The sequence below is a fragment of the Sinocyclocheilus rhinocerous genome, unplaced genomic scaffold (genome assembly GCF_001515625.1).
Source record: "Sinocyclocheilus rhinocerous isolate Xijiao unplaced genomic scaffold, SAMN03320098_v1.1 scaffold615, whole genome shotgun sequence".
NCBI lineage: Eukaryota > Metazoa > Chordata > Actinopteri > Cypriniformes > Cyprinidae > Sinocyclocheilus > Sinocyclocheilus rhinocerous.
This window is the reverse complement of record NW_015631049.1, coordinates 1445444-1459502: the sequence shown is the minus strand read 5'-3', so window position 1 is coordinate 1459502 and position 14059 is coordinate 1445444. Positions and strand designations below refer to the sequence as shown.

Sequence of the window (14059 nt, the reverse complement as noted above, 5' to 3'; positions counted from 1 at the left end):
ATAAAGCTGATTTGCTGTTTTGAATAAAAACTCCTGCAATTAAAACACTAAAAACAAAAATAACTATTCTGAACATTTATGCAGGGAACAAGTATATAATTGCATCCAAAACCTGACACCTAATGATATTTTGAAAGGAATTATTTGACTTTGTGGGGATGCGCCTCACACAGTACGCAGTGCAACTACTCTCAAAGTCTAACCTGGGACATAAATTAGTGAAGAAGGTTTTTTTTTTTTTGCATAAAAGCATCGTTCATCCAAAAATGAAAATTGTCATCATTTACTCACGTGATTACAAATATTGATACACAACTCCTCTCATGTAAGAGCTGTGTTTTAGACCATGTCTGTCAAAAACATAAATAACTGAATGAATTTTCATTTTGGGGTCAACTTCAGTATCCCTTTAACAGATTAAAATAATTGTGATTGAGAAAAGCGGTAAAGGGTCAGTCAATGTCATTTTAAGCAATTTACAAGAAGCCCCCATTTCTTTTACTTTGTGAGCACACTGTGAAATGTTTTTTTCTTTTCTTTTTTTATCATCCACTGCAAATACACCTTAAAACCTCAGTAAGAAAAAAAGTTGATGAAACAATCTCAACTTAAAAGTGCTCTAAACACAAAACAGAAGAACTTGGTTGCTTTCATTTAAATCGATAGCTCAATAAGGGCTGCAATTTGCCTGCAAATCACTGAAGGCAAGTACCAGATAACGTGTTTTCGAGTTGCCCATGCATTTATCTAATACACGTGGTATATCTTGAGGATTTTTGTTGCCCATATAACTATTTCACTGATCAGTTTTAAGAAGCATCATAACATCTGAAGGCAATTTCCAGATATTTGTGGTAACAGGAAGCTGGGGTTCAGATGTTAAAAATGAAATCGCTGTCCATATATTCCCAATGAGGCTGAAGTGCTTAAGGGAGTCCAGTAGTGTCTAAACAGCTGTCCCGGATGTCTTGATGGCAATAGACACTTTCATAAGAAGTGTGAACAGTCATTTCTCTTAATGACTGAACTGAATTTGTAGTTACCACACACTTATATTGGCCTAAGGAAGATGGATCCATGGTGATTAAACTCAAAGCCAAATTGTTGCACAAGCCCATGTCTTACTATGTAGTGTAGATTATTAATGAAAGGACGAACAGTTTTTTAGCAGTTCATTTCCGCAATACACACCATTCTTAAAACTGAAAGCAAACAAGGAAAATGTGTTGTGAAGAAAAAAAAAAGCATAAGTGAAGAGAGGAGTATCATCTGGGCCTGTACTCCTCAGGTACACCAGACAGGTTTCTCTTTCTGAGTGCTGTGTCCACAGTCCTAATTAGCCCGCCAATTGTGGCACGCATCTCTGCCGTATAAGGGTCATATTCAAGCTTCCTCAGCCCAGAGCGTTTGAAGTTCCCATCTTTCTGTGCTTCCACACACAGCAGGCGGTCCTCTGAGACTTCCAGACCCAGAAAGATGATCATGCCTTTTAACTGAGAGAAAAGGTCCCGTTTTAAATCCTCAAAGTGTACCACTTGAACTTTCTTCCCATATTTCAGCCAGTCTAGTGTGTGGGATGCCCACCATGGAGCATAGTTCTTCACAAACTCTGGCCACTCTGATTGAGAGAGAATGAAAGAGTTGAACTTCTTCAACAATAACATCTTGAGGAACATGCTGTGCCATAGTGCCTAAGATTTGAGCTGCGCAAAACCACGTTCATATTCGCGCGATTTTTTGCGCAGCTCGTCAGTGAACAACGGCTCTGTGTAGTAAATGCTGCTCCATGTGAAAGCCCGCAGGTGATGGAGATTTACCGCTGATTACAGAACTGGCTTTCTGACAAGATGCGCGTTAAATATCGCATGCGATTTATCGTGCAGCCCTATTTAGTGCATTAGAAAAACTTGACACATATCTGCAGATGTGTAACAGCACTGCACAAATGTGCCAGACATACCAGACAAATGTACCAAAAACAACTTGGCGTTTTTGTAAAGGCTGCAATAGTGGAGCTGCAAAAGTATATTTTTAATCAGTGACAGCACTTTTCTGAAATGAATAGGCAGAAGTCAATCATACTCCGAAGTGATGCACTTATTTGTATTCAAGTAATAGAATGTAATTTTCTGCTGATTCTCATCAGTTGAGAGAAAGAAAACAATACAATAGCTAATGAAGAGCTAATGACTTTTCCCGCAAATTGAATGAAATTATCATAATCATGATGTTGGAGGATGTACAAAGAATGGAATACAAAAGGAAGAAGCAAAAAATGCAGATTTTTTTTTTTAGATGCTTCTGCGTTTTGGTTAGTGTGACGCATCAGAAAGAATTAATAAGCATGTTGGCACGGCAACAAGAACAGTGAAACAATAACTGAGGAACATGAAGTGTTAAATGTTAAAATGTGTTAAAAACAAAGCTAACTTCATAGAAATGATCAAAAATGAAACAAAAACACAAAGATGCTAATTTAAAAAAAACAAGACACCAAAATGTCACAAGCATCTGCTTCTTCGTGGGAAAAAAATATTGTAAAGAAGCAGAACAAGAGGGAAACATTGCTTAAAAATGGACTTCATTGGGGTAAAGACAACTTTGCACAATCTATTTACCGACTACTACCATAGTTTACAAACTTTTGATAAATGCAACAACATCTTAGTAAAATTAAATTACATTAACTGAAAGTAAAATATGTTTTGGTTTAATGGTTAGAACCACTAACTATTCAAAATGTAAACACCAAAAACCTGTATTTGGTGCCCAATAATAGATTCATGTACCTAAACATGAGCATCAGTTTCTCTGCATTAGTCTTAAGGATGTTTCTCATACAATGTTAAAAGGGGAAAGGTTCAACAAAACCACATTAAAAAACAATCCCGGCTTTCGTGTCGGATAAGCGCACACTCTTGACTGCAGTACAGCAACTAAGTTTAACCCTCAGACTAATGACAACATCAAGAACAAAACAGAAGTTCTTTTAAACATTTAGCCTGATTATAAACACTGGGCTGTTAGCCTACCAAACTGGCCTTAGATACAGATAATATTCTGATGATGAGGTGAGTGAAGACAAAAAAATAATGTAAAACCAGAGTGTGTATATGAAAGAGGAGCTGGACGAATTATAATAGGGAAAAAATATCAGTATAGTTAAAGGAATAGTTTGCCCAAAAATGAAAATTTGCTGAAAATGTACTTACTCTCAGGTCATTCAAGGTGTTGACAAATTTCTTTCTTCATCGGAATAGATTTACAGAAATTTAGCATCACATCACATGCTCACCAATGGATCCTCTGCAGTGAATGGGTGCCGTCAGAATGAGAGTCCAAACAGTGGATCACAATAACCCACAAGTAATCCACACGACTCCAGTGAAGGGAAAAGCTGTGTGTTTGTAATAAACAAATACATTAAGACGTTTTTAACGTCAAACCATTGTTTCCAGCTAAAATATTCCTCTATGCATAATATTGCTTTCTCCAGTGAAAAGTCATCTCATCTGAATCAGGAGAAAAATATGCACAGATCAAGCACTGTTTACAAGTGAAAACAGTCCAAAACAGTTTTATCGAATATGTCAGTGGATTTGGATGTGAGAGGACAACAGGGACATTATTATTATTATGATTTATTTTTATTATTATTAAGTTATATAATTTATAATTATAATTAATTATTATGCATTATTATGAATTTTGGCCAGAAGAGATTATTTAAACCTAATACACCTTAATGATAGATTTGTTTCTTACAAAGACGCAGCTTTTCACATCACAAGACATTAATTGGTAGACTAGAGTCGTGTGGATTACTTGTAAATCATTGTGATGTTTTGATCAGCTGTTTGGACTCTCATTCTGACGGCACCCATTCACTGCAGAGGATCCATTGGTGAGCAAGTGATATAATGCTACATTTCTCCAAATCTGTTCTGATGAAGAAACAAACTTATCTACATCTTGGATGGCCTGAGGGTGAGTACATTTTCAGTAAACTTTCATTTTGGCTAAACTATTTCTTTAACAGAGGCAATAACATGCACATTTCTTATGTGCTTTATGCAAGTACTGCTGTATGTATTGCGCACTAAGTAGAGTAATCACAAGGCTTTAGAACAAGCTTTCATCTCTCACCTGTCCCCCTCCAATGAGCTTGAGAGGCAAATCCAATATGGCCACCATACTTTCGGTTAAATTCTGCCATGAGGGCTTTATAAGGGTTCCGGATCATGAGAATGCTGGCGTCAAAGGCCTCAATCTCCTTCCTGCCGCTCTCATGGGTCTTGATACATATGGTTCTACCACTGCGCCAGTGATCTCTCTCCCCTTTAAAACCTGCACATGCAGAGAAATCAAAGAGAGAGGAAGACCATCAGCAAGCAAGAGATGAAAAAGATGGCCTTATGGAGAACAGAAAGTTAAGTTAACCTTTGTTGTACAGTGAGCCATCAAAGTAGTAGCTCCCAGAGTAGTAACCCGTAGCCAGTTCAATAAGGTGACGGGCCCATGTATTCCCTGCGCCTGGGAAACTAGCTAGTGCCACTGAGTGCTTGGATCGAGAGGGCAAAAAGCGCCGGTCCAAACAACGATTATCTGTAGAGATGAAGAACACATATCAGACCAAACATAAGATACTGAGGTGAAAAAATCCTTAAGTTTCATTAAAGTTTCCATGAAACTGATTGAGAAGCAAGTATATTAGCATATATACTTCTGACCTCAAAGCTGACATTTTGTAACCGCAGAGTAGAAATGTTCAATTGCCCAGAGAGAAAAATCAAATGTGTGCCGTTGGAGGAAAAGATGCACGAGAGACAAGAGCTGGCGTATTTCCCCCAGGTTTATTAAATTGACTTAAGCGTCATCCCACTCATCCACATACAAAGGGGTTTGAGTGAGTAAAAGTATACAAATAAACATTCAACTTAGGTCACGAACAGAAAGATGGAAAATAAACGGAAGAGAAACTAAAGTCTGCAGAGTGGTTATCTTTTCTCCTGCTCACCTTCTACTAGGGTTGTGACGGTGAGGAAATTTTCCCACCAGTAAATCGATGCGTGACAACACCGGTAATACCGATATCACCGTGGGGGCGGAGGCGTTCCCTTCTTTTCCTAGCTTTCCTTCAAAGCTGCGTGCGCATTTTACTTTCACTTTCAAATAGCGGCAATTCGGCGTAAAGCAATTGTTCGTTTTTAGTTCGTTTGAATTTCCCCTCTTTTCCTTGCTTTCCTTCGCTTTTAAATAGCTTAGTAGTGTCTGTTCTTTTGCTGAACTAAATGATTTTTATTACTATAAAAAATCAAAACGACGGTGGGGGTCGGTGCCGTGGTGGGCAAGTGACATAACCGGTGTTGCGGCTTAACACCGGTATAACCGTCAGCACCGTCTATCGCGGCAAGCCTACCATCTATCTTACAGGCACACATTGTATGCACATGCGCAGTTGTCATTCTTCCACAAATTACAATAACTGCTCTAAGTGACCGTTACAATATGCAAAAATAAAAATAAGTCTTCAAATCACAGAATCTCTGCATTCCTTAAAAGACAGGTAAAATGTCTCAATCAGGTTTGAGCGGTGTGATAAACAGAGGGAAGGCTTATGATGCACATATCACCATGAACATAAGCTGCTATTTTGATGAAGTGAGACAAGTTGATTTTAGAAACTGCTCTTGAAAACAATCTGATTCAGTCTTTTCAAATGTTGTCTTTCTTACATTTCAAATTCGGTTTGAAGCAGTACATGATGACCATTCATAATTTGCACCACAGAATGGATGACTATCAAACTGAAGAGGAAATGAGATGATGCGTGTTAAAGGAACACTCCACTATTCAATGATATTACGCAGCGCCTAAAAATAGGCTTATTGGAAGTTACCACCTAGCTGGGGACTATTTTCAGGTGCTGCATAATATCATTGCGCCTGCTGCACCCATGGTACGGCAGCAAAGTTTAACTCTAGGGGAGTTGGAAAATGAGCCTATTTTCCAAAATAGTGGAGTGTTCCTTTAACAGTTACAGTGCGATAAATTTGCTTACTAACCTTATCTGTGTAAAGCTGTAAATAACCTGTAAAGCTGTAAATCTTTGTTGTCCTTGTGGCTTTGTGTTCATTAATTTACACAGATAATGTTAGTCAAGACAGAATTCTAAGAACAAAATGTTGTCTTTTTTTTTTTTTTTTGCAATAATCATTAGGCACCAAATGCTTAACCCAAAATATTTTTATAAGGGTCCTGAAACGGTCATCTATATTTTATATCTGCAGATATCTGTAAATGCATGATGTATTCTATCAATTTAGTGCCAAATATTCTTTGGCTGAAGCCATCACCTTTGACCACTGTTGAAACCAAAGCAAAAAAAAGCAAACTGTTTACTTACTTTGACAGCAAACTCGGAGGAAGTGTAGAGGAAGTATAAATTTAGCAAACGTGAGGGTCGACCATGATAAGCAGCCACAAGAGCTCACATAGAGCTCATCACACATTTGAAACACTGTGAAGACTGAATGTGCTTAAGCAGCACAACCTAGGCTATATTTTGTGCTTCTATAGTGACCTGACATGTTTGTTGTCCTAAAGAAGGAAAAATATTGTGCATGTGGGCTGCCTGTGCGTTGGCTTGAGCACATTGTTTTGGTCCAAACAAGCTAATGTTACCTTGCACTTGGGTCTGGTACACTACAAAGAAGTCATTGTTTCCACAGTTCTCGAAGTCTTCTCCTGCACAGCGCTGGAGACACAGCTCCTCATCCTCATGGTCATGCAGGGTGAAGAGAGGAGTAGGAAAGCCACAGTGACATTTTTCACCAGCCAAGGCTGCCAGAGAGAATTCCTATGACAGACAAAGGAAGAGATCATATAGGATAGACTATAAACACAGTAATATGAGAGATACCAGACGCAGATCATGCATGCATACTCACTTTCTCTGTGCACATGTCAACACACTTGTCCACTGACATGTTTTTAATAACGGCACTAGCAGGAAGCGCCAGGGTCACGTTGTCTGGCCTCTTAAAACATCCCTTGAAGATGGCACTCCCATCTAAAAAGCAAAATAAATATGAATTTTTAAAAGGTAAAAGTGACAAAAACAACTACATATATATCATTTTCTGAGGAAAATGGGAGTGTTGCTTGTCTGTGAAAACCTCACCAGCTACTGTTTTGTAAATGTTATTTGACCGACTGATTAAAAAAATGGAAATTGTCTTTTATCAATTAATTTAAGAAATCCTCGGGCCAGCAATGGTTTTATCAAAGGTTAAGTTGTTCCTGCACAACTACTGTTTTCGCTTGCAGTGTTTATCACATACGCACATAGACATCCTGTCACATGAGAAAAGTGCTTATTCAGGACACACAGGGTGGAATGTCACAAGTTTCTGCCTGTGCTATTTTTTTATCAATAAAGGAAACACGAGACATGAGGAAAAGGGTGAAGGATGTGCCATAAAGATCTGGAAATGGATATGAATTTTATTTTATTTATAGTTTATTATAAAAATGGATGTCGTGAGAAGGAGCTAAACAATACTGGCAAAAGTTTTCAAAGTTACAATAGATAAACACAAATGATTGAGATAGGAAAAAAAACAAACATGCAACAAACAAAGTGATAGATTTTTTCCACAATCACTAGAAGACAATAGAAATCATTATAAAAATAATCACTCCCCCGAGAGCTTGAAACTGGCGAGCCATTTGCCCTGTGCTACGCTCTTGTTATCATGCTTGGATTATAAAAACAGCTTAAAGATAAACAAGACTTTCTGTTAACACTTAACATTAAGGTCTCATTTGTTAACATTAGGACAATATATTTTTTACAGCATTTATTAATCTTTGTTAATTATATGAAAAATACAATTGATCATTTTTTGTTCATGTTAGTTCACAGCGCATTAAATAAATGTAACCAAATGTAACCTTTTAAATTAAAAGTGGATTAATAAATGTTGAAATTAACTTTAAGATTAATAAATGCAGCAGAAGTATTGTTCATTGTTAGTTCATGTCAACTGAACTAGTTAATATTAACAAATGAAACCTTACATAAAGGCTTACCCAGTTTCCTGTAAGAAATTAGTCATGTGTTCCATTCCACTTTTGAGATTGACAGATACATGCAAGTGTGGGCTTGCAGAAGCATGTGTGTAAGACAAGTGTATGTGTGTGTCAGGGTACTCACATCTGCGGGCCGACTCCTGGCTCAGCTCCAGTCTATATATGGACAGTCGTTTAGGTCCTCCACAGAGGTTACTCTTCTCCCCTTTACACTCCATATTACATTCACTCTCTGACACGTTGGGTGCCTGGATCTTATGGCCACAGTAGCACTCGGCTCCAAACTCCAGACCCGCATAGAGATAACCCCTAATAACACAAGACAGAGAGAAAACATTATTCATTCAGTTCATTGCAATGTCAGGCCAGTGGACTGCCAGTGATCCGACATGCTAAGCTATGGTTCTTATGAAGAAGTGCGATATGAAGCCCTGTTAGTTATCCTGTTCCCAACACTGATACTTCTCTACACTATCACAGTTAATAAAAGTGCCCAAAATATGCACAAAATGTGCAAAAACACAAGCAAAAATTGTTTTAAAATGCACAAACAGAAAGAGATAATAGAAACTGTATAATAGACTTTTCTGGGCGCATACAAACCAGAACACAATATTGGCAATATTCACTCAAAACTGAGGTGCAGAAGCTCAGATCAATAAGGTCTGCAATCAATCGGTTCCAAAATTAAACATTTGGTAATAATATGGCATAATGAGAAATTTATTAGCAATTTTTTTGTAGGCCAGTCATTTTTTGATAGGGAAAAGGTACAAACATTATGTGAAGTTGTTATACCTTGTGTGAGCAAAGTCAATAGGTTTTAGTCAAATGCGATAACATTTGAAAATCCTCTCCAGGTCAAAATTACTGGACACAATATGAGGGGGAAAAAAAATTGTATTAGATTTGTATAGCACTTCATACAATACTGATTGTGTCAAAGCGGCTTTACAGTACAGTAATGCAAGAAGAAAATTAAAGAGAGTCATTTTTCCAGCTAAAGTCAGTTCACTGATGATTCAGTGATGTCATCATCCAGTTCAGCTGTCTTCCAATAGTGTCTGTGCAATCAGTTAAACGTCCCCAACTAAGCAAGCCAAAGGTGACAGTGGCAAGGAACCAAAACTCCATCGGTGACAGAAATGGAGAAAAAAACAGAAACCAGACAGTACACTTTAAACAATAACAATTAACAAATAAGCATAAAAAAACAATGGGAGGTCAGGGATAAATTAGTACAGGCATTGTTTTGACAAAAATAGCATTACTGCATATATGTTCACTGGGTCATGATGTAGCTTAGTAGTTAAGTATCTGGGGAAGTGACTAAAAAGTTGTATGTGCACAAGGGGTGTTTCATGTTTCATGAACTGTCACATTTGTCACATGAACAAGTCACTTAATAACAGGCTTTTCAAGGAATAGTGTAATACGTTTCCTTTATACTGAGGGCTTTTGTGGTGCACATTGACGTGCATGTAGAAAGAGATCTTGTAAACGGCAGAAAGCATGTGGTTTATTCAGGGGCGTAGCCAGCAGAGGGGCCTGACGGGCATCATTCCACTATGATGAATAGGCCCCTCCAGTTTATTATACAAATATAATATTTGTTAAATAATTGTCGTTTAATCTATTTTAACACAATTACAAAACTATTATAACATCTAAAATACTAAAATAAATAAAATGTGTTTTTGCATCATTCTTAATGAGTTTGATTGACAGCTGTGTTGCCACACATTACAGACAGCTGTATGCTGTCTCTGGCATGTCGCATCTGTGAATTCGTGTTTGTTCACCCTGTCAGTTAGACTATAATTTGCAGGTGTGTGATAGAAAATGTTCTGTAAAAACTTGACTTTTAAAAACTTGCACTGAGAGAACCCGTCCATCAGCCCACAAGTAACAGTAAGACTTTTCAGTCCCAAGCGCAGGCTGATCCACTTCATTCTGTAAAGCCGGGAACACACTACTCTCAGTCTGATTATGAATGTATTTTGGCTCATCCAGTGTTTTTTCAGTTGGTGCTTAAAGTCGTTTAGTGTTCAGTGTCTAAAGAATTTTGCCAAGAATGTTGCCAGGCGTCCTCACAAAGATTATTTTTATATTTACGACTGACGCAGACGACTAACTGCACCTGTTTCTGAATATGTAGGCCTATTAATTTCAATAATGAATGAACAAATAAAAAAAAAATCACAAACATGACATTTCTGAATAAAATAATTTTATACACTTCAATTATATCTAATATATTTGAGGAAATATGATGAGGAAATACAGTGCCTTGAATCTTTGAACATTTACTGTAGAATGATGAAATGAAAATTAAAATATACAAATAAAATTTTAAATGGCTTCTGTTTCGGGATAAACAAAGCAGTATTTAATTTTTTTGTTCTAACTGCTACTCAGGTTTTGTATGTGGACAGGCTGTAGCTATAGTTCTCTTGTATGTCGATATTCTATGACTTAAGTGACACTGATACAAGTTCACATCTGTGTTTTGTATTCGTATTAGTTGAGCAGACGTACATTAGTGAGAGAATCTTTCTGCTGTACACAGCTTCTAACTTTATAGTTCGAGTGGCCTATTGTAATCTGCAAAATTATTTAGGGATTGGGGTTATTGTGAATGATTTTAGGTTATGTTGACAATGGGCACATTCATGACAGAGACAGAGACATGGTAGTTTTACTATGCGTGTCTTCCACTATGTTCTATGGTTTATTTTTCAATAGGATCAAAGAAAAGATTGAAATGACCTGAATATTGAGTCTGACTCTGTCCGTTAGTTACTAGTTCCCGCTCACTTTTGGCCAGGCCCGACCAAAAATAAAATTCTGCCTACGCCACTGGGTTTATTGTTCTGACACTTGACCTGACCAGCAATTTTCCTTTCCTTAAATTCAGAGCTGGACGCAAGTTGCACTGTTTTACTTAAGAAATCAGTTTCGATTCAGCTGATGCACTAGGTGAAAAGTTTAGTTTCCAAGCACTCTTGGAAAGGTTTTGCCAGGCCTTTAATATGTCATGGTTTCACAAAACAGCGTAAAATATATCAGTGCATTTTGTTATGTGCAATTGCAAATTGCACTGTGCCTTCGTTTGAGGTTTTGCTGTTAAATCTAAAACATCTGGCTGGACTGTAGAGTTACTGTGCTCTCCAGTCCTCGACCCCCCTCCTCTCCACCTCTCTTATTTTCACATTTTTAAAAGGTCAGAACTGTGTCATGCTGGCACTCTGGTTTAAAAACTTCAGAGAACTGTTGTCCATAACACAGAGCTGTCCTTTGAAACAAGACGAATGAGGGCAATTTTACATGCATGATTTTTTATCAAAGGAGGACAGCATAAGGATGTCTTTCTTCAGTTTCTGGCTCATCCCTATGCAGGCTGCGTCTTCTCCTAATTTCCTCAATATGGGTGGCAGGATTCTTGACCGCTGAGAGTGGGAGCACAGCACTGAGTACAAACAGATGCTGCTTGTGTTGGCTCTCTCTCTCACTCGTCACTCTTTCTGTAACTTGCACAACTCCCTTTAAAGCAGTCCTGACGCCAAAATCCCTCAACCCTTTTTCCTCCCTCTCTCTCTTTCTGTGGCTTTTCCAAGTCACAGACTGATGTTAAGAATCAATGGAAACATGTAGGGGGTGAGGAACTGAATAAAGAGAAGGTAAACAAGAATGCTAACAGGAATGAAAATGAAAAGCAACATTAATAGTTCACCCAAACATGAAAATTCATTTTCTCACCCTAATGTTGCCCCAAACCTGCATGTCTTTTTTTTAACTGTGGAAAAACTGGTTGGTTGTTATTTTCATGAAATAACAATGAATGGTGATGCAACAAGGATGTACATGCAGAATAAAGTGATCATTAAATTAGACCATAAGACATTTCAAAACTTTTGAGGACATACAATTGCATTGGGTGAGAAGCAAACCCAAAAGTCACTATATTTACTGATAATCTATATCAAGTGAGCAGTTAACTGCAGGAACTGGATCAGTGAGTCAGTGGGTTGATCTTGATCTTGTCTGATTGATGAATGTTTGTTGTTCTCTGGCACTGGGCAGAGCCCACTATGGGGGAGCAAACCTCCAAGGGAGCCTCAAAATGACTTAAATTACAACAAAACAAGCTTAAAAAAAAAAAAGTAAATCAAGATATGCATACTTTATTTCCACTCTCCCTCAACAACTATATATTTTTTTCTTTGAAGAAACAGGATTTCCATGGTCTTGGATATACTTGGATATACGAGGAAGCCTAATTTTGAAAGTGAGATTTCTAGACTTGGAAAATAATGTAAATTAATAAAATCTTCAAGCGCCATAAGCACTTTTTAATAATAAATACACATTTTCCTAGTTATTATCAGGTAGAAATTGAGTACAATATTTTTTTAAATGCATATCTTTAATCCTAATCCAGTAAAACACAACAACTAAGTTAAATTTAATTTGAAATTTTATTTATTTACAGAAATGTACAGAAAATTTATCTGGACAATGGGGGGCTTTGGAGCCAAAAAAGGTTGAGAACCACTAATCAACCAATTCATTAAAAACATCAAATTTAAAAGTTCAGTTAATAATGACTTAACTTTTTGTTTCTTCAGTTTCTTTAGGTTCCTGTACATTTAAGTTCCTGTTTCAATCAGTTTCTTCAGTTTTTATCATATGCCTTAGTACTTAGTCGTAATGACCATCTTTACTTTCATAATGTTTACGCAAATGCACCCTTGTTCAAATGTAAAAGCTTCAGTTCTGATTCATTGTTATTCCACAGAAAAGAGAAATCAGTGCAATTCTTTTGTATCTCTACTTGTGTATTCCAAGGAAAAATAAACTAATTCAGATTTGAAAAGACATGTGGGCGAGTTAACGTTTTTTTTTAATTTTTTTTATGAACTATCCCTTTTAGTTTAAAAACGGAAACATTTTTTAAACATTTGTGAGCACACATCCTGAAAATGATAGTTAAAGCACAAATCTTAGTGACATGAAACATCAGAGGACTATCAGAGGAAACGGCATATCTGACAACCCTGCCCTCTCAGTTAATCAAGGGTAAAGGGAATTAGAGGGTAAAGGGAATTAGTGTAATGAGTGTGAAATTGCTTATGTTTGTCAGTTAAGGGTCATTAACTCTAGGGTGAGAGCAATTACATGTTTATGATGACTTAATGTGTATGGATGTGTATCTGTACATGATAATATGAGTGTTTGTGTGGATGTGCAAGTCAGGTTTTTACCAACATTGTGGGGATGAAATGTCATCTTAAAAGAACAGTAAAACCTGAAATCATTTGTTTGTGGGGAACAGTTATCTGTTAGTCGCACAAAGAAAGTTTCAACAAACTTGTGGTTTGTGGTTAGGGCACAGAAAACATCATTAAGCAGAGTATATAAACCATAGCCTACGATTCAAAAGAAAGTCCTTATCATGTACATGGGGATAAAACGTTTCAATTGACGTACCTCTCAGCGCAGTTGTCCTGGCAACGGAAGACAGTCATTTTTTTGTAGTCAAAAAAGGAAACCCCTCTAAGAGCCCGTTTCTGTGTGTCATCAACATAACAGCCGATGTACTTTGCTAAAAAGAGAAAGAGGTTAAAAACATCACTGCTAATTCCAGTACCAACAATTTAAGAAAAAAAATAAAGTGCTGATTTGAAATCTCTTCACAAATAAATTCTGTTGATTCAAGAAAGGAATAATATTCAACATGGTAAAGCACATTTAATCGTTTTTTAAAAGTTGAAACACAACACCATCTAGTGGCCAAACAGTAAAATCACATCAGATCTTTATGACTTTGCTCTGGACCAGGGGATTTTACATATTTATTTGTTCAGTTAAAGTATTCACGTTTTAAGGACGCAACGTATCACTTTAAGGTATTTCAAACATGCTGAAAGCATTTTTTTATTGATAAAAATAACATCAGATAATT

The 14059-nt window shown here is 37.0% G+C and overlaps 1 protein-coding gene across 3 annotated transcripts in view; it reads right to left on the bottom strand.

Annotated features, from left to right (window-relative positions):
* Nucleotides 1-1221: 1221 nt before the first annotated feature.
* Nucleotides 1222-14059, bottom strand: part of LOC107741214 (WSC domain-containing protein 2-like) — a 47959-nt gene continuing 35121 nt past the window's right edge. For all 3 annotated transcript variants that reach the window (XM_016553882.1, XM_016553884.1, XM_016553881.1), the window contains 7 exons: nt 13585-13699; nt 8219-8403; nt 6951-7072; nt 6685-6859; nt 4441-4605; nt 4147-4347; nt 1222-1618 (listed from right to left, as the gene is read on the bottom strand). In XM_016553882.1, the coding sequence (XP_016409368.1) occupies nt 1266-1618; nt 4147-4347; nt 4441-4605; nt 6685-6859; nt 6951-7072; nt 8219-8403; nt 13585-13699 (1316 nt within the window). In that variant the 3' untranslated portion in view covers nt 1222-1265. The remainder of the gene's footprint in view (nt 1619-4146; nt 4348-4440; nt 4606-6684; nt 6860-6950; nt 7073-8218; nt 8404-13584; nt 13700-14059) is intronic.